The sequence below is a fragment of the Dasypus novemcinctus genome, chromosome 3 (genome assembly GCF_030445035.2).
Source record: "Dasypus novemcinctus isolate mDasNov1 chromosome 3, mDasNov1.1.hap2, whole genome shotgun sequence".
NCBI lineage: Eukaryota > Metazoa > Chordata > Mammalia > Cingulata > Dasypodidae > Dasypus > Dasypus novemcinctus.
In genome coordinates, this window is record NC_080675.1 from 103,927,702 (window position 1) to 103,947,044 (window position 19,343).

A 19,343-nucleotide genomic window follows, 5' to 3' on the forward strand; every position below is an offset into this window, starting at 1 on the left:
GATCACACCACAGCTAGAGTTCTTGGTCATTTTCAATCAGCTTCAGACTGAACCCTGACCAATGGAAACTTCTCTTCAGAACAGTGCTCCAGATGATGAAGAAACTTGAGACATTGCCGTGACAGGGCTAGAGGAAGCACAAAAGTTTAACATGAAGAGCAAAAACAGGAAGATAGGAAACGTGGCACTCTTCAACATTTAAAGAGCTGCCACAGGAAAGATTAGTTTTGTGTGACTCAAGAGAACAAAATTAGAGCCAATGAGTAGGAGTTCAAAATGGTTTGAACTGTCTGAACCTGGAACAGGAGTGCACACATGGCAATGTTGTACTTGTATCCCCCTTCTTTCCCTCCTACAAACATGGGGGACAATCAGAGATAGGAAAAAGGAAGGAGGTATATATTCATCCAAGTGGAAGTCAGATGAGGTGATGTCAAAGATCCCTGCCAACTCGCAAGTCCATAATTCCAAGCCAGGTAACTCTTTTGGATGAAGAGAGGACCTGAAGAAAGCAAAGGGACACATGCAGGAAGGATGTATTTCGGAGCAGGCTCCCTGATGCTCAGGCAAGATGGGTTGAAAGTGGGGATGAATGAATTAATGATGATCTCAAAGACTCTCTGACATTGCCATTTTTAGCAACCGTCAAACATTGTGTAAGTAGAACATGGTCTGTCTTGAGTCTTGATCGCCAATGGTGACAAATGCAATTAAAGAGCTATTCCAGGAGCAACCTTACTTGACTTTTATTTTTGTTTTCACCTCTAACTCTGACAAATTCCTTTTCTAAACTGCTAATATAATCATGTTATCAGAAATGAGTAAAAAGATGACCCTCAAAAGAAGGGTTTCTTTTGAGAAAGTGAATATAATGTATAACTTCCTGTAGATAAGTAAGGAATTACATAATTTATATACTTAAAACATATATAATATACATATAATTTATGTAATTTATAATATATAACTTTATAGTTTAATATATAACATATATCATGTGTACTTACATATAGTACATATTTATATAAATGCATATATGTATATGATGTGTACTTTAAAAAGTGCTAAATATAAGAAATCTTAAATAAATTATTCTGAATAATACAATTTACCTTCTAAAAGAAATGCTCAGAAAATTAGTAATGTTCCCCCCAATATTCCTAGGTCCCCTCAATATCTACAATGGGATATCTGAAAACCTAACTTTTTCAAATTTATATTTTAGGCCTTGAAATTTTAAGACAGGAAATGTCCTTCATCTTATATTTTAAGAATCAATGAAAAGGTCAGTGACTACCCTATAAATACCCTTTATGACATTATAGACTTATCATCCCCAAGTCTGCAAATATCTTAAATAATAATAATTTAATTATTTAATGTGGCCCAATTAAATTTCATGGACCAAATGAACATACTGGATTTGGGGAAAGGGTGAATTATATAGAGTGTTTCTGGCATTCCATGAATGAACTTGTCTAATTAAACATTAGAGCCTTTCAGCCTTTGAAGTTCTGTGGAATAGGAGGGATGATGGTGAGCAGATGGTCATGACCTGTGTAAAGTGACTGAAGAAAGAAGTTCTTGAGGGAAGGGAGCAGCAGGTTTGGGTAAGTTCATTATGCTATGTTCTCTTTTCCCACCTTTTCTCTCTAAATGAGGCTCATGTGTTAGAACAGACACATATACCATGAGGTGTCTCCTAAAGCCTCCTAGCTTTGAATTTCATGTCATCAGACTACACCAAGTTGTGTACTAATCTTGACTCAACCCCTCATTTATCCATGCTTTTAGCTCCTTGATCACTGGCATTCTCCATAACTTGGCACCAATCTTAATTCTTAGTGCTTTCAATATACATGTAGAAGATCCTTCCGACCCCATGGCCTCTCAGCTCATTGACCTTGCCTCTGAGGATCTTGACCTCCCTGCCTGCCTCAAAACTCAATTCTACAGTCATTACCAATAACTGCAACCTCTTCTCACCCCATACTCTCAACTTCATGCATCTCATTCTCTGACCACCACCTCCTATCTGGTACCCAGGCTCCAACAGTCCCTCAATCCTACTGGAACCAACAATCCTTTGTTCCTTTGCCTTTTCACTGCCTTTAGCCCCCTATGTCCTCACTCCCTCCATCTTCTAGCTCAAATTCTAAGACCGATCTTTATAATTACCCTCTTACCTACACCTTCAAAATCCTAACTCATTTTGTTTTGCCACATTCACTTTGTAAAACCCCATTCCTGGTTAAATTCAACTTTCCTCCTATTTTGAGCCTGTACCTGGCAGCTGAATTTGGCGAGAAAAGGATTACCAGTTGATGAGTCTCATTTTAAATTCATGCCCACAGAACAAGTTGTCTGTATTACTGTCTTCAAGTCCTTTTCTCTCATTCTCTTAACCTACTCCAAAGAGGCTTTCATTTCCACTACTCCACTGAAACTGCTTGTCAAGGTCACCAAGAACCTCCATGCTGCTTAATCTAATAACCCATTCTCAGTTCTCATCTAATAGCATTTGAAACAGGTGGTCATTCTTAACTCCTGGAAACAAATGCAGGTGGCCCCCAGGACAGGACACTCTGTTGGTTTTCCTCCTACCTCTTTGGCTGCTTCCTCTCAGTCTTGTTTGCTCATCCCCCTCTTCTCCCTGACCTCTTAGTGTTGGAGTGTCCTACAGCTCAAGAGATATCATCTCTCTCTTTCTCAGTCCTCTGTTTATCTCATCCAGTGCATGACATATCAGTATGTTGATGACTCTCTAATCCGTAAGTCCACATTAGAGCTCTACCCTGAATTCTCGATTCATACATTCAACTGCCCACTCAACATTTTCATTTTTATATCTAACATGCAGCTCAAATTTAACATGTCCAAAAGTGATCTCCTGATCTTCCCCTCAGAAAAACTGGCCCTACCACATTCTTGCTCAAAATCTCTAATGGCTTCCCATCTCATTCAGAGTAAAAGCCAGAGTCCTCACAATGGCTTCCAAGGCCCTGCACTGTTGCCTGTGCTACCACTGTGACCTCATCACCTACAGCTCTTCTCACCCCTCATTCTGCTCAGCCTCACCAGATGGTTCCTTGATCATCTCAACCATACTCCTTCCTCAGAGCCTGCACCAGATGTTCCTTTTCCTAGAATGCTCTTACCTGAGATAGCAATGTTTCCCCACCTTACCTCCTTCAGATCTTTGCTCAACTGTGACTCCACCCCTCTCTGGTATTCCTAAATCCCCTTACCTGTTCTGTGTAATTTACTCCTATATTTTGTTTATTGTCTGTATTCATTCCCACTAGGATGAAAGCTCCCTAGGGCAGAGATCTTTGTTTTGTGCACTCTTGGTCCCTCACATACCTAGCACCATGCCAGTCATTATCTATCGAATGAATGAGTGAATGAACAACAGCAGAGGGACAGATGTGGACCACTGCTGCCCTTATTCAACCAACTCCTTCTCACCTGTAGTAGCCTGAGAATGGAGGAGGCTGGCCCTGCCACCGACTGTACAGAATCACTGTACTACACCAGGGATGTTGCGGGGAGTGGGGTGGCCAGTGGCGGCAGCTGCGATCTCCCCTATAAGACTAACCAACACTGTCTTTCCATCCTATTCTCTTGTCCTAATTATCCCTGGAAGGGGGGCAGACAGACTTCCACAGGTCTCCTCCATACCTGTTGTTGTCTACATAGCGAATCAGCATCGGGTAGAAGGCATAGAGGTCTCTGCAGAGGACTGCGAACTCATCCAGGATGAGGAGCTCTGCCTCCTGAGTGTCGCTTTTGCTGTCAGCTTTCAGCTGCTCCTCCTCCTGCACAATCTTGATGGCCTTTTTCTTCAGCTTCTCCAGAGTTGGGATGAAATGGCTCTTCAGCAGGTCAGGTCTGGCTTTGCTGATGATCGGCTGGGCATATACTGCATTTGGAAACAGAGGGCCTTAGCATCATTTTACACATTGTGATAATTGATAAGAATGAGAGAAATTGTACTGAAAACTGAGACTGTGAAACCCATCAAGGCAGGAGGGCACTGGCCCCTTGTTCCCTTTCTTAATATTCACCTTGGCATTTTCATCATAAGCCACAGCTGGGAGACCACAAGAGGAGCTCCTCATTCCTGCTCTGCTTCTCTGGACCTTGGGGAGCCCCTACTCCCCTTGAGCTCCTCATGCATACAGGAGGTATACCACACCTCTTAGTGCTTCATAACAGATTACCTGTTTCATTTCAGAATACTTTCATGTTGGTTTTGACTCCTTAACCTGATGATAAACTCCTTGAGGGAAGCCTTTTATTCCACAATAACCAGCACTGTGCTGAGTCAAGTGTAGGTACTCCACATATGCTTTCTGGTTATTTTACTCTGTTTTTAAAAACACAGTAACCCAACACATCTCTGAGCTCCCACTTGAGACTGTCAACCTGATGCCTGGGAGCTCCTCTGGGCCCTGAGGCAGACAAACCCTAAATGAATAGAGAGGCTTTAGAAACTGTCTTAGAAAGCATAAAGTGAAATACAAATGCAGAGTGGCATTAAGGAATTTACAGCCTAGATGGAAGGGAGTTTTACATACATACAGGTCATTTATCAAGGAAACTATGGACAATTTTTGCTATAAGAGCAAACGGGGTTTCCTAAGTACCAAAAGGAAATAAGGGAATCATCATGAACGTTGGGAGGAGGTTATCGAGAAATGCTTCCTGGAGATCTAATGGGCCTGGATTGGTGGGGCATGGGGCATGAGGGTTTGCCCAAGGAAGTTCTATAAAGGACTAGGTACATTTTCTTTACTCTCAAGAAACTAAGAAATAGAAAAATATTTAAAGATAGAGCTTGCTCAAAACCATTATGGAATCAATCAGAGATGAAAATAGAATCCACCTTGGGCCCTGGGTGAGAAACGGCATTTGTGTTACCTGCAATGCGCTTCATCCAGGAGGCCTCATCGATGCCCAGGTTGTTGTTGATGATTTTCAGAATATTGCCCAGGATGACACTGAGGTGTTCAGAGGTAACCTTGGTGCAGCAAGGCCCTGCACTGGGGGGCAGATTCTCAGGCCCCCGCTCCCACCAGTAGGACAGGTAGTTGCAGAGCATGGGCAAGATCACCTCGATGACGTGCGGCATCTCCGTGTAACGGGCCCCCGACTCGGCCAGGTCGTTGATTTCCTTCATCAGGCCTTCCAGTTGGGGGATGTCAGGACACATCTCTTCCACTGTGTCTGGCATTCCCAGAACTGAACAAGAGGGTACAGGAAGAATAATAGGACAGTAATTCAGAAGCACAATTGGTGCAACCTTCTTGCCCTTGTCCTGCTCTTCCTTTGGTCCTCAGATAGACACATCCACCCCATATCTGTGAGCCCTAGATAAGGAGTAGCTTTTGTCCTCTAATTGTCTAAAGAGTGCAGCTTCCAGAGGATGCTTATCATCCTAGATGTCATATTTGGGTTAAAACAATTAAACATATAGTTAAAGGAGTATAACAAAGACATGACTGAGGACCATTTCATAAGACTTCTCTATGAGAAAACCAGTTCCATTTCTCCCTCATGTCCTGCCTGCTTGGGCAATAGCATGTCCATTGCAGGAAAAGATGTAATAGGAGGAGAAAAACAATTCATCACTTTTTACCTGTCTAGTCATGGTTCAATTACCTAAATCACTGGATCATATCTGTACTCTCTAGAAAAGGAACAAGAAAACTGTCTCATCAAATACTCCTTCACCTGGATTAGAAACAATACTTTCCATCTGGTTGAAATTTTGAAAAAAAATTCGCATGAGTTCATTTCTGAATTTACAACAGAAGTTACTGACAACCTGAGTTGACCTCTGCCAAGCCTTCCTGTCAATCACTTAAATCTTTTTGTTTCTGAAGGTTTATTTAAAAGGAATAGTGATTTAGCTCTATCTTTTCCTCAGACTAAATAATTCAGGTCATTTTGCTGAACAAGAACAGACAGGATGAAGTGGCAACAGATGGAATTCAAGAAGTTGTCAGATACAAGCATCAGAGACAGAAGAAGCCAGGGGGATTAGCTGTCCTGCTTCCCTTAAGGTAAAGGACACTCTTTCTTGCAAGACAGAGGAAGAGACCAGAAGCATCTTGAGGTTTCTGACATGTGAGATTTCTGTCTTCCACTCTGAAGATAGTAAGGGCTCTCAGTGGAGGGACTTGGGAGTTTTTCATGGAGGCATAGCATATACAGACTTCACCCTTGAACCTAACTTCTCAAATGTGGCAAAAGCATCAGGCACCACAGGATCAGACATCCAAGAAACCACAGGAAAAATGTGGAACATTTTCCTGAAACATCAATTTCACCAGGAGATTTGGGAAAATATTCTTTTTTATATTAGAAGTAAAATGCAAAGCTCTCATGAATTTTAAGGACAGAGCAGATTTCAGATAAAATTTTGTTTAATGAGTTGGGTTACACTCACAGGTCCTTTGTCATTGGGGTTGCTGCTGGCTTGAGGTGTCCATCTTCTCTAGATTTTAGGTCCAAAGAAATTGAAGAGTTAATAAATAAGAAAGGCCACACCAAACTCTGGCATTGGGGAACACTGGCCAGTTGAAAGGAATTGTTGTGATTTCTGCCATGGAACAGAGATACAGAAAAATGCTATCCTGGCTATCTTTGAGAGAATGAATCTTCAGCTGGGATAAGCAGTTCTACTGGGTTTGTGCAGTTGCAAAGAAATGAGCCCAGAGAAACCTCACTGCTATGGAGCAGGACCAGCGAAGCCCTAATATCCTTTGCATAATAATGACATTCTGTTTTATTTTGGTGGGCGTAATGTCTAAAAGATCTCTCTCTATTGGATGTCAGAAATGGACCAATGTCTTTCAAAAACCAGACAATTTAAAAGGACTAGTAGCATGAAAGCCAAAGAACTCTGAGTCCCTGTGATTTACAGTGAAAAGGGATTACATGGACCAGACATAGTCCACTGCCAGTGCCGATCATTTACAAAGGACAAGTCTGTCCTGTGCCTTGCAACAGAGCAACAACAGTCATGGGTGAAATCAATATGGGAGTCTGGGGAGACTCTTGCATGCACAAAAATTTTAAACATATACTCTCAGAATAAATAGGTAAGGACAGAGAAGGAAACTTTTCTGCCTTAAGGCTCTGCACACAGAACAATGTCAACAGCCACAGATAAAATTTAAGTCTGCAGTTATTTGCTGTAAGACTATACATGAGACAGGTCAGGTGTATGAGCATGTGTGTGTTTAAATGTCACATAGACAATACATTATCATGGGCACTTTTCCCCCACCTAAGAAAAACACAGAACTGCTTGAAGTTGATGCGCTTGAGTCATTGTAATGACCTTTAAAAGTTATTTATGTGTAATTGGTTGTTGAGTGGAACAAACACTTGTGATTCTGAAGATGTTTTGTACTTCAAATGCCACATAATAAACCCACAGAATGAACTCTGCTGAGTTATCTACCTGAAAGAACAGCCTTGGCTGGATTCTATTAGAAACAGATACAAGACCATTAGGGGGAAACCATTAGAACACACTGTCCTTCCATATTTTAGATCAATGGTTCTCAAAAGTGTGGTCCTGGGACCAACAGCATCAGCATCACCTGGCAACATGTTTGGAATGCAATTTCTTGGGACCTTCTTCAGACTTACTGAATTAGAAACTGGGGGTTGGCACCTAGCCATTTTTATTTCAATAAGTCCTTAAAGTGATTCTTACGTGCATTTCAGTCTGAGAAGCAATGAGGTGGATTCTAAATTCCTATTTTCTTCATTGGGCAGCTCTTCACTCAAGAAGACAGCATCACAGGGCATCACCATTCTGCAATACAGGCAGATGGCTAACATTGGAATTGTACCTCCCTTTTTGGTTGACTATTTCCATATAGGGTATGGAAAGTAAATTGGCTAGTAACCAGGATGTTCTGGTCAACCCAATATTCTGATTAATAGACCACTGCAATACATAACTCTGATAGCTGAAGGCTGGATGGACCCCTGAAAATCATGTTCTTAAAGCCTATCTGATTCCTGTGGATATAAATGTATTGTAAGTGGGGCCTTTGGATTAGGCTACTTCAGTAGGTTGTGGCCCAGGACAGGTCTTAATCCTCTTACTGGACTCCTTTATAAATGGGATGACTATGGAGACAGAAAGAGAAAGAGAAAGCCAAAGAAAGCCAGAAGCTGAAGCAACAAAACCCAGCAGAGAACGGAGACCAGCAGACACCACCATTTGCTTTGCTGTATGACAAAGGAGTCCAGGATCACCGGCAGCCAGTTTTTGAGGAGAAAGCATTGCCTTGATGGCACCCTGATTTGGACATTTTCACAGCCTCAGAACTGTAAACTTGCAAGCTAATAAATACCCCTTATAAAAGTCAACCCATTTCTGGTATATTACAATCACCAAAGATTTTTTTAATAACTGGCATATATGACAGCATTAAACTTATTCTAGGCATACCATAATCTTTTTTTGAATTTGTCAAAAATTCCTTAAGCTCTTATAAGGTCATTGGAGTTACAATATGAATAACTCTCCTGGCAAAGAACCAAGTGCCACTTAATGGAGACATCCAATTGACTTAAGTCTTGATAAATCAGTTCATACTATATTTCCAAACAAGAGGACCACATCATTTGTCACCTTTTACATCTCTCCTTCTCCTGTATCCTGCAGGTCACCCACTAAGTATAATGAATGAAGCCTACCTTCTTTAGAGCACATTAAGACATCAGTCATCTCTGGCTCCAGGAAGGCCTGGTTATTACAGAATAAACATTCATGTGCACACTACTTTTCAAGAGCCATATACATGGTCAGCATTCATTCTTTGATGATCAATCAAATGATGAAAAACATGGGCTCAGAGAACTTGAGCACTGAGTTATACCCATGTGCCTATGATGACTGAAGGACTGTGTCATTTCTAATCACAACCTTGTCTCTTTTCTTCCTCATGGAGTATGCAATGATGATACTTATTTTTTTTATTTCTGAAGGTGTTGTGTTAAACCAAGGCAAAGGCGTATCAGATAAGAAGAAGCATTTTTCAAATAGTGCTTGAGAAGAACAATAAAGGAGAATGATCCCCTCTCCCCTGCAGCAGCCATAACAAAGATGGAGGTTACCTTCATTTATGTCAAGTTCTCATTTTCCCCTGCTACTTGTACCTCTATGAACTGAAGAGGTATAGGTCTACAGACTGCTTATAGAGGGACAGAGATACACTATTTCTCAAGTCACAGTTGGAACAGAATAAATGCTTAAGTACCCAGAACTGTAATGAGTGGGCCCCAGGTTCCTTTGGAATTGAGGATCCATACTTGGGCTGGCATTTGTTGCAGATGTTACAGCCGTATTTCAAATAACCGAGTGCTCAGTCACTCGGTTCCCAGAGAAAGCAGAGAAAAACAGATTGGAAATATATTTTCCTACTACCACTAAAAGTGAGAAAGGATAAGATGAGGTTAAAGAGGTTGGGAGAAATTTACCTCAGCAGATTTCACATGGGGCTTTGGAAAGTTGACACATCTTGGCCATGTTTCTGTCTTGGCTAACTCTGAGAACACTAGTCATCACTGAATCCCAGCTCAGGAATAGAATTCTATTAAGTGGTCTTGTCTAAGTCATCTTGGCAATCATTTCTGGGTACAATGTGCTCCTTCTATCTGAAGTAATGAGTGTTAAGTGGGAATAAAGCTGCCATGGGTTGACACACTGTATTCTCAGGTGGAAGGAACAGCGATGACAAAGAAAAGTATGGCATAAACCCTGAGAATTGCTGAAAGAGTCTTCTTCCTGGTTTATCTGGCTTGTCAACTCTTATAGGTGGTAGCAATGAATAGAAAATAATGTTTCTATCCTCCCCACTTCACTGCACGTGTTCTCATGAGAAAACCTCTCTTTTTCTATTAGAAATCTTTTCCATTAGGGTCAGTTTGGAAAATGGGGTTTGAGCTAAATGTGCTACTCACTCCGGCCATCCAATGGTATTACATATCACTATTTTAGGAAAATTGGTTTCCTAATTTTGGCTGTGGATAGGATGGGTTCTTGTTTGACATGGTTTACCATGGTTTGTTCTTTTTTCTTTAGTTGATTAGGCCCATGGTTTGCTAAGGTTTGCCTCAGGTTACAATAAATCATTGTAGTTTCTTCTAATTGGAGTTCAAACTTGATTCAACTCCTTGAAAGCGCCTCGATTCCAGTCCATTGTCCTTAGCAGGATCACAACTAATCCAGATATGAAAACCTTTTACTCCACCCTGCAGAAGCAGGTTTACAACCTGCTGTGGATTCCAGTTCTAGGTTATTCCAGAACAGAAGTTGGTAAACATTTTCTGAAAAGGGCCAAATGGAAAATATTTTAGGCATTGCAGGCCAGAGAGTCTCTATTGCTACTACTGACCTCTGCTTTTGTAGTGCTAAAGTAGCCATAGAGAATATGTAAGTGAATAGGTATGGCTGAGTTCCAATAACACTTTATTTACAAAAATAGGAAGTAGGCCAGATTTGGCCCATGGGTCAAAGTTTGCCAACGCTGGTTCTAGAAGTTAGTGTGTTGATGCTCCTGTTAAGAAATCATCTTTTCAATATAATTTCTAATCCGTGTGGTGCTTTTCTATGTTTAATTTTCCATGGGGATGAAGATAATGTGATCAGCACCCTTGAATTTGAAGAGTAAAATAAAGGTATTAGTGCACATTTCTGATGACACTCTGGATAGGAAGGCTGCAGAAAAGTAGTCGCATTTCCAGGTAGACGGGGAAGAGAGATCCAGGGCAGACAGGAAAACCCAACGTCTTGGGATGGAAGGGATTTTGAAATCAATTACATTGTCTCCTCATTTTACAGAAGAGGGAAGTAAAGCCCAACAGTACTTGCCCTTGTCTATTTCTCCAATAAGATGGAAACATGCAACTTAGTCCCTAATTCTGACCTCCTGGCCCCTCTCAAACCATGTAAAACAACAGTGCGACAGGGCTGCTGCTCCCTGCCCGCCTGCCCTTCCCAGCAACTGCTCTCAGCAGAGGAATGAGCTGATGTGCAGGGATACTTACTAGACCTCTCCCTGGGGGTTTTGGTGTTGAAGACAGAGAGTGGATTGTGGCGGTTAAGAGTGGGCTCCAGGAATGCCACTGGTATGGCCGCTGCCAGGGAGGCCAGACATTCTCCAAGGGCAGGCCGCTGCCTGGAAACAAAGAAGTCTGTTTAGAAGCGGTGCCACCCACAAGCTGGCCCTGTGCACTGGTGGGCCAGGCCCCTTTACCAGAATGCCATGGGCCCCTTCCCGACAGATTGGACATTGGACGCCCCTGGGCCCTGGGCTCAGTGAGGTTGCATGCACTCCCCTCACTCCTGCTGCCACCTTGCTCTGGACAATAGACCAATGGTTTACAGTGACACTTAGTTCTTCACCACTTGGCACCCAATCTTCACCGGCTCATGTACTCTGCCCTTCTCTCCCAGCAAGTTCTGCAGGCATCCAAATTAAGACTGATTCTCCTAGCTCTTAAAATGGTTTGAAAATATTCTGTGTATTTTCTCTGTGTCTATTCTCTGCTATAGATGGAGATCTGTGCCCACTAGCAGGAACAGTGGACAACAGGCCAAAAACATCAATAATACAAAATAGAAAACCTGCCTTGCAACAGAAGCAAAGATCAAGAGGTCTATTGCTTAATTTAAAGGAAGGAACTATGTAGCACTCCTCTCCTTCCCCTTCCACAAACATTTGAGGGTCTCCCAGGTATAAAGTCCTGGGTTTTAAGCCTTTCTGTGAAACAAGCAAACAAACGAGCACAAAAAAAAAAAAAAAAAAAAAAAGTGCTTGGGATTCCTAGAAGAGTTCTTTCCAACAGAGAGGATCTAAGTTTGCTTGCAGGGTAACTGAGCCTCTGCAAATGAAAGTGGTGGGAAGCATCCACTTGGCAGGTTAAAGGAGAGCTAAAACTGAAATACTGTTTTCTCTACACAGGTTGGGGGTTAGCCTTGGTGTTATACTGTCTAATCAAACCAGTCCTTTCTGCTAGTGGAACAAAACTGACATCTGTTGCTTACTGATGAATAAGAGATCAGAGCCATCTGTTTTAAACCAACATCTTCTCTCAGTCACTCAAATGGCATCCAATCACAGAGAGACTACAGACCTGTCCTGTGAGTTACACAAGTGATGTCATCCCCAAATAAAGGGAAATTTTTCTTCAGATAAACCAGTAATATGAGTTCTTTGTTAGAATAAGATACAAAGTTAATGAGTGGCAAATGAAGACAACAGGTCTACAATTAAGAACTGAATTGGGTTTTCCAATGTTCAAGCTCATCTTGTGCCTTGTTTTGCCTTCCTCTATGACTTATCCATTCAAATAGATGGCAGCTCCTGTGCATATGAAGCCCACAAGAAGAATCCTTGGGAGCCAAGAGTGTCAGGTCACCCCTGGGGCAACTCCGCTGCTAGAGATGGGGATCTCACAGCCAAGAGTCAGTGCTTAGCCCACAACAGCAACTGTGTGGAACTGTGTGGAACTAAAGGGCTTCCTTTAGTTCTGTAATGAACCCTGTACCTAAGACTTTGTGTTAATTGCCCTTGACTATGACTGCCAACAATTCCAGTGGCAGCACCCAGAAAACAGAATGTCAAAAGCATAGAGCCTCTGGAAACGGGCAGCAAACATTTACTCAGGAGTGTGCTTGATTTTGTGTGCTTGACCTTGGTCTTTGCCTTCCAGATGATGAAAGACTTTTCTCACTGAGCGCAGAGCAGACATAAAACCTGGTTCGACACAAAATCCTAAAGCAATTGATCAAAGAGCAAATCTTTATGGACTAATTACAGGAGTTAGAATCAACCTGTACTTTGTCACAGCACAAAAGAGACACATTCGAGATGGATTAAAAATATGATCTTAACTGGTATTGAGAAAATGACTTGACAAGAGTAACTGGGGTAAAATCAGAATCTGCATGGGCCTAAACTGAAGGTAAACATAACTGTTCTGCTTGAGATACAGGACACACCTGGTGGTTACTCTTAGGAGAGTCAGATTAAAGAGAGAAAGGAGGAAGAGGGTAGGTAAGCGCATTGGTAGAAAGCTGCATATTTCTTGGAACCACCATCCAATCTTCAGTCAAGTTACCAAATTATGAAAAAAGTGATCTTTTCACTGCTTTAAAGAAAAATTAATATACGTGGCTCTCTTTCTTTATCTTAGCCTTGGCTTTTAGGACTGACAACTTATATGGCTATGAAATACTTGTGCAGATTCCTTTAAACACAGCTCTCCGCAACAGTAGACTGACAGTCCTTGTCGGACGATCCTTTCTTGGTTAACGGTCCAGCCCTGTCCTTTCCGTGAACATCTGATTGCTACTCCCCACTTAACCCCCCATCCAGGACTGCAACAGAGGCAGAGCAGTAGCCCTCGGACAAAACAAATTCAACCATGCCCTGAATTCCAAATCTGCCATGGGCTCCATTTTGAGGCTGCATCAGTGGTAGGAGGAAATAGGGGAGACACAGTGACTCCATGGAAAGCTTTTAGAGGCTGCCGTACTTCCAAGAAGGCCTCAGTCTAGTCCTGCTCCTTCACTTTTCCTGTCCTGACTATTTCCCTTCATTGCCAAGAACAAGGTCGTAGACAGGTTTGAGGAGAGAGGGATCATTTTAACTTCAGACCTGAATGGCCTATACCCTCAAGGACAACTGAGGAGAGTAAGAGTCAGAGGGTGAGAGTCAGACTTGAGGATCCAAAAGAGGACATTTTTTCTAGTTCATAGTTTTACCATTTTTACCCACTACATTGGCTACTGAGCAGAAAAATTATATTTCTTCTTGCTTTTAGAGATGGAGGAAATAAGGAGATACTTTGTGAAGGAAAAGAAATGTCATTAGAAGGGCCTTGTTGAAAGACAGTCTGGGGGAAAGGAGAGATGACATGGGGTAAGAGCTCAAAGCTGAGAGCAAATTCAGGGTGCTGAACCTAGAAAACAATTGGTTGAATTGCTTTGGTGGTAAATTGGTCCATAATTCTCTCTTTACCAAAATAAAGTCGTAAGCTCATAGAAGTGGACTTTGGAAATTTAGTCAGATGCAAAGTAATCCTTTGGGCAAAAGACAGTTGAGAAGTCTCAGTCCTGCAGCACTGCACTGACCCTGTCCAATCTGATACATATATATATATATATTTTTCTTTAATATAATAATGTTTTACATTACAGAAAAGTTACATTGAAGATATAAGGGTTTCCCATATACACCACACCCTCCCCCTCCCACATCTTCCCCAATTAATAACTTTGGAAAACTACTCAGCTGTAAGAAGGAATACAGTACTAACACATGGGATAACATGGATGAATCTTGAGGACCTTATGTTGAGTGAAGTAAGCCAGGCACTGAAGGACAAATACTACATGAGTTCTCTGATATGAATTAAGCAAATCAAGTTGCATCAGAGAGCTAGAGACTGGAAGATAGACTTACAGAAAATAGGGGGGTGGAGAGGAAGGTTGTGACCCAATCTGATATTAATGACTGACAAACCTGAGCCATGACAAGCTCAAAACAGGGCACTTTCTAGTCTGGAGTGTGTAATGATGCTATTAACTGTGTGGCCAAATGGAGATGAACAACAGCTCTCTTGACCTGGCTGTCAAAAGTTTTGTAAAAGTAAAGCCCAGATGCCTGCCAATTAATGTCTCTGGCTATGAAATATTGGTATGAATGACCTTGGCCTCCAGGCAGGGCCAGCTGGATCCACAGGCCAGACAAGCAGCCTCGGGAAGGGATGGAGCCCTGCAAAGGCCTGCTGTTGTACTGCTTCTCTGGTCATTAGCGCCCCCCAGTGGGCTAGTGTGGGTAGGGATCAAGCTTCCAGGCAGGGAAGGGACTGCAGGAACAGCTCCATATCAGTCAAAAGATTGAGGATGAAGAGTTTATCACTGGATATGGAAACATTCCTGTTGTCCTCAGTTCTTACTGCCTACTATTGTATTTTTCATGCACTATATACTTGGTCAATAATGACAGATTGAGGACATTGTATGTCCTCCCATGGCCCACTGGGTGGAACGTGGGAGAGTGTGGGCTATGGTGTGGACCATTGACCATGAGGTGCAGTGGTGCTCAGAGATGTATTCACCAAATGCAATGAATGTCCCAAGATGATGGAGGAGGTGGTTGTTATGGGGGGAGGAGTGGGGTGAGGGGGGTGGGGAGTATATGGGGACTTCATATCTTTTGAATGTAACATTAAAAAAAACAAATAAAGACAAAAAAATCAATTAACCAAAAAAAAAAAAAATGACAGATTGAAACGGGTTTAATTTTTAGTTTCCTTTTGGTTACTTCCTAATTTGGAGCAGGCTTTCTTCGCTGATCTCTCAGTTTTATTTCCCTGGATCTCACATGTTTATTGTCATGGACACAAGCAGGGCAAAGCCATAATATTAATAATAATAATGTTTTATATGTACTAGTGCTTTGCAATTTTTAGTTCTTCCATCTATACTGACAGGGAAAGCTAAGGAGCGGTAAATAACGTGTAGTAGAGATAAAGCAGAGTGTAGGCTGGATAGGGTAGGGTTATAGAGAGAGCAGTGATTTAGAGAACATATGCAATGTTTGATTAGAAACACCTGGCCAACAGGGCAGGGAAGAATGTAAAGGATGGCTATCTCTGAAGTATGACGGGAGAGACACTGCTTTCATTTGAAATAAAGCTGAGATTCCACACTTAACATAATCAAATTCCAAGCTTAATTTTTTGGGCCCCCACCAAATGCTCTACCAATTAATTTAAGTATCTCAATGTTAAAGAATGCAAGTATTCTGCATGGTTTAATGCACAAAATTTTTACCCTTCTCTGAAATTTTGTACCTGGAAACTCCATAAGTCAGTGGCATTCTCAATGTCTACATTAGAAAATATTCCAAAAGAAATGTCTCTCTCTTAATGAGCCCCCCTCAGTCAACCTCACCACTTTGGCATCTGGAATTTTTAATCTACAAATAACACAATACTTCAGGTATAGCTGTAAACTAAATATTTAGTGATTTCCTTCTAGCTCTATAGACTTTAATTAGACATGGAAACATGAGTAAAAGATGGTAGAGAAATGGTAGCTTTATTTTACTTTCCTTCATATATGCCACCAGAAATGGAAGAAAAGTTAGAAAGAAATTTGGCTCTATGCTGAAATTAGAAAGTGTGGTAACTTCAAACCACAAACTATGGACCAATCAAGTAACGATGCTGCAGTGGAAACATACCTTTTTAGGCCTAGAGCAGAGTATAGACATCTTTGGAAGAAAATAAGAGGATTTTGAGGGACTCATTGAAACAATGAGGATTAGGGTGTGAGTAGGCCTTGGGAGAACTGGTGGATGACATACGTGTGGATGGCACAGTGGCAGACGGGCCAGTGAGGCAAGGGGTATGTATACATGCCATCTCCCATGCTTATGACCTGCACTCCTGACCTGGAGAAACATCTAGAGGTGAGGTGGAGGGAAGACAGAGAAGCAACTTGTTTTATAGCTGTTGATCTGAGTCCTCTAAAGGAAACATGCACTGAATCACTAAACAAAGGTTCTAGGACCATAGAATGTACTGAGAGTTTCCCTAGTGCTTGCTTTTGTGAGAGAGGGCACCAAAGGCTGATGGTAGATGCACACCTAGGGCTAAAGTCACCTCTGATTTTGTGAGAAAGAGTTAGTCCTGAGCCAGCATCCCAGATTTGAAGCTGCCTGCTCTTTCTTCCCAATTCACTCTGCTCTGCCCCACCCCCCCATTCTTGAGAACCAACAAGATACCTAACAACCAAGGAATAGACGAGAAACACACTTTAGAGGAAGAATAACCTAAAAAAAAAAAAAGAATACAGCTAAACACTTCTCTATAAACTCACAGAAAATAAAGAAAGCAAAAACAGAGTCAGTGACATGGATGGAGTTTGAGTAAAACCATAAAAACACAAAACAGCAAGTAACAATTAGTTGAATATAATTAGAGAGAAAATGAGCAATGTGGAAGATAAAAAAAGCCAACAAACAATTATTCTTCTTGAACAACAGATAAGGAAAAACAAATCAATAAACACGTATTTAATAAAATGAAGGTTTTGTAAGATAAAGGAAGAAAGACCCAATACTAAAGATGGAGGGTCATTTTATGTTCTGGAGGGGAGTGATATGGGATAAGCAACACTGGGAGATATCCTAGTGAAGTTAATGAGCTTCAAGTAAAGAGTCCAGGGAAGCGGATGTGGCAACTGGTAGAGCATCCGTCTACCATGAGGAGGGTCCAGGGTTTGATCCCCAGGGCCTCCTGACCTGTGTGGTAAGCTGGCCCACGTGCAGTGCTGTCATGTACAAGGAGTGCTGTGCCACACAGGGGTGTCCCCTGCATACGGGTGCCCCATGAGCAAGGAGAGCCGCCCGGCGTGAAAAAGAAAAAAGCGCAGCCCACCCAGGAGTGGTGCTGCACACACAGAGAGCTGACACAGTAAGATGATGCAACAACAAAAAAAGAGATGCAGTTTCCCAGTGCTGCAGAAAAATGCAAGCAGACAAAAAAGAACACATAGCGAATGGACACAGAGAGCAGACAATGGGGGAGGAGGGGAGAGAAATAAATAAAATAAATCTTAAAAAAAAAAGAAAAGATTAAAGAGTTCTATGAACAGCCAGCTTCTTTCTTCCCACTGCAAAGTCATGTGCAAGTTTGGGTCTGGGCAACATAGTTCATCAGAATATAAACAATGTCTATACCCTTCTTAGGGAAAAAAATATGATCCAAGGATTTCATACTATAGAAATTGTTCACGTAGAAAGTCATGTCATGATATTCTGAAATATACAAAGATCAACAGTATCTAAGTGCTCTTGAAGAAAAAAAATATATAATATGAATCCAGCTGACAAAGTGATAAATCGAAATTTAAAAATTAGGAATGGGAAAGTCATGGTTTATAAAAGGACTGGTGATTTTCATGGGGTCATTTAAATATAAACTAAACAACTCAGGTAATATTGGTTATAGGACAGAATGTATATAGCAAAATTAGGAAGGTATAAAGTACAGGATATGGATAGGAATATAATGTACTGATCTGCTCACCTTTTAAAATAGGGGATTAATGAATATTGTATCTAATTGATAAGTTTTAAAATATGAGTTATATGATAAAGAAATTTAGCTTTCAGGTTCATTCAACAAGACAGAGTTCCAAAGCAATATGGATATTATGATGTCACGTGTAAAAATATGTGTGTAGAAAACACCTGGAATGAAGCTTACCAAATTGCTAAAATTGGCTTGATTTGGGAATTGGATTCAGATGGGGAGTAGTCTAGGGTGAGGAAAACAGTAGATAGACTTTTAACTTTATATACTTCCATACTGTTTGAATTTTTTTGAACAAGTAAGCCTCGTTTTCACAACACAAAAGAAAATAAACAAATAAATAAAAGTCATTAATAATGTTAGCATCACAACTCTAGGATGTAAAAGCTCCAATTTCCTATGCTTGATGAACTAACACAATGGCAATGGGGGCAGCCTTCACTTAGGCGCTTCTTTAAACCTGCCTTCTACCAGCATGAAGGAAAAAACGACAAGGAAAACATAGGCACCAATATTCACAGTGCTGTGGAGAGCAGATACATAATTAAACCAAGAATGAATATATGAATAGAGTATAAAAAGTCATGTGATGAACAGTTTTTCCCTGGTCTGACATTTCAGAGTTGACCTTTCTTTGACTTTTTTTCCAAAAAAAGTGTAAGACTTACAAAAGAATTGTACAAAGAAACACCCATATCTATGTATATACAGACATATAATCTAAGAGGGCAAGAAAAGATATTGAGAAAATATTCACAAATACTTGATGGAAGAAATGGCTTAAAGACATCTCTAAGTGAAATTCAATATTAAACAGAAAAAACTGTTTCTCTTGTTGACTTTGTATAAAATATGATTAAGACTTTTGTCTGCCCAGTGTCTATTCCTAAATGACAAAACTACTCACACTGAATATAAAACAATAAGGAAAGTTAGGCAATTGTAAGGGATTAAAATCATAATCAAAAAGAAATTTGTTATATACTGTTCTTGAAAGAGCCAGTCTTTTTTTGCTTTATTGAGAAACTGCAGTCAGAATGGAAAGTAAACCCGGTAAATTATGTGAAACAAGGGCTTGTGATTGGTTTGTTTTATTAAAGGCATCATAATTAGAGGAAGCACATACATGCCAAGGGGGTGTTTAGGTGAAATAATTTTAAAGTACATATCAAATTCCTTCTAGTTTCCTTTTTTGAAAG

The 19,343-nt window shown here is 41.0% G+C and overlaps 1 protein-coding gene across 3 annotated transcripts in view; it reads right to left on the reverse strand.

Annotated features, from left to right (window-relative positions):
• The window catches only part of RYR3 (ryanodine receptor 3), a 506,364-nt gene that overhangs the window by 62,478 nt on the left and 424,543 nt on the right, over nucleotides 1-19,343 (reverse strand). For all 3 annotated transcript variants that reach the window (XM_071214091.1, XM_058293854.2, XM_071214090.1), the window contains exons 65-67: nucleotides 11,080-11,210; nucleotides 4,924-5,244; nucleotides 3,682-3,922 (exon numbers count right to left, since the gene is read on the reverse strand). In XM_071214091.1, coding sequence (XP_071070192.1) covers nucleotides 3,682-3,922; nucleotides 4,924-5,244; nucleotides 11,080-11,210 — 693 coding nt within the window. The remainder of the gene's footprint in view (nucleotides 1-3,681; nucleotides 3,923-4,923; nucleotides 5,245-11,079; nucleotides 11,211-19,343) is intronic.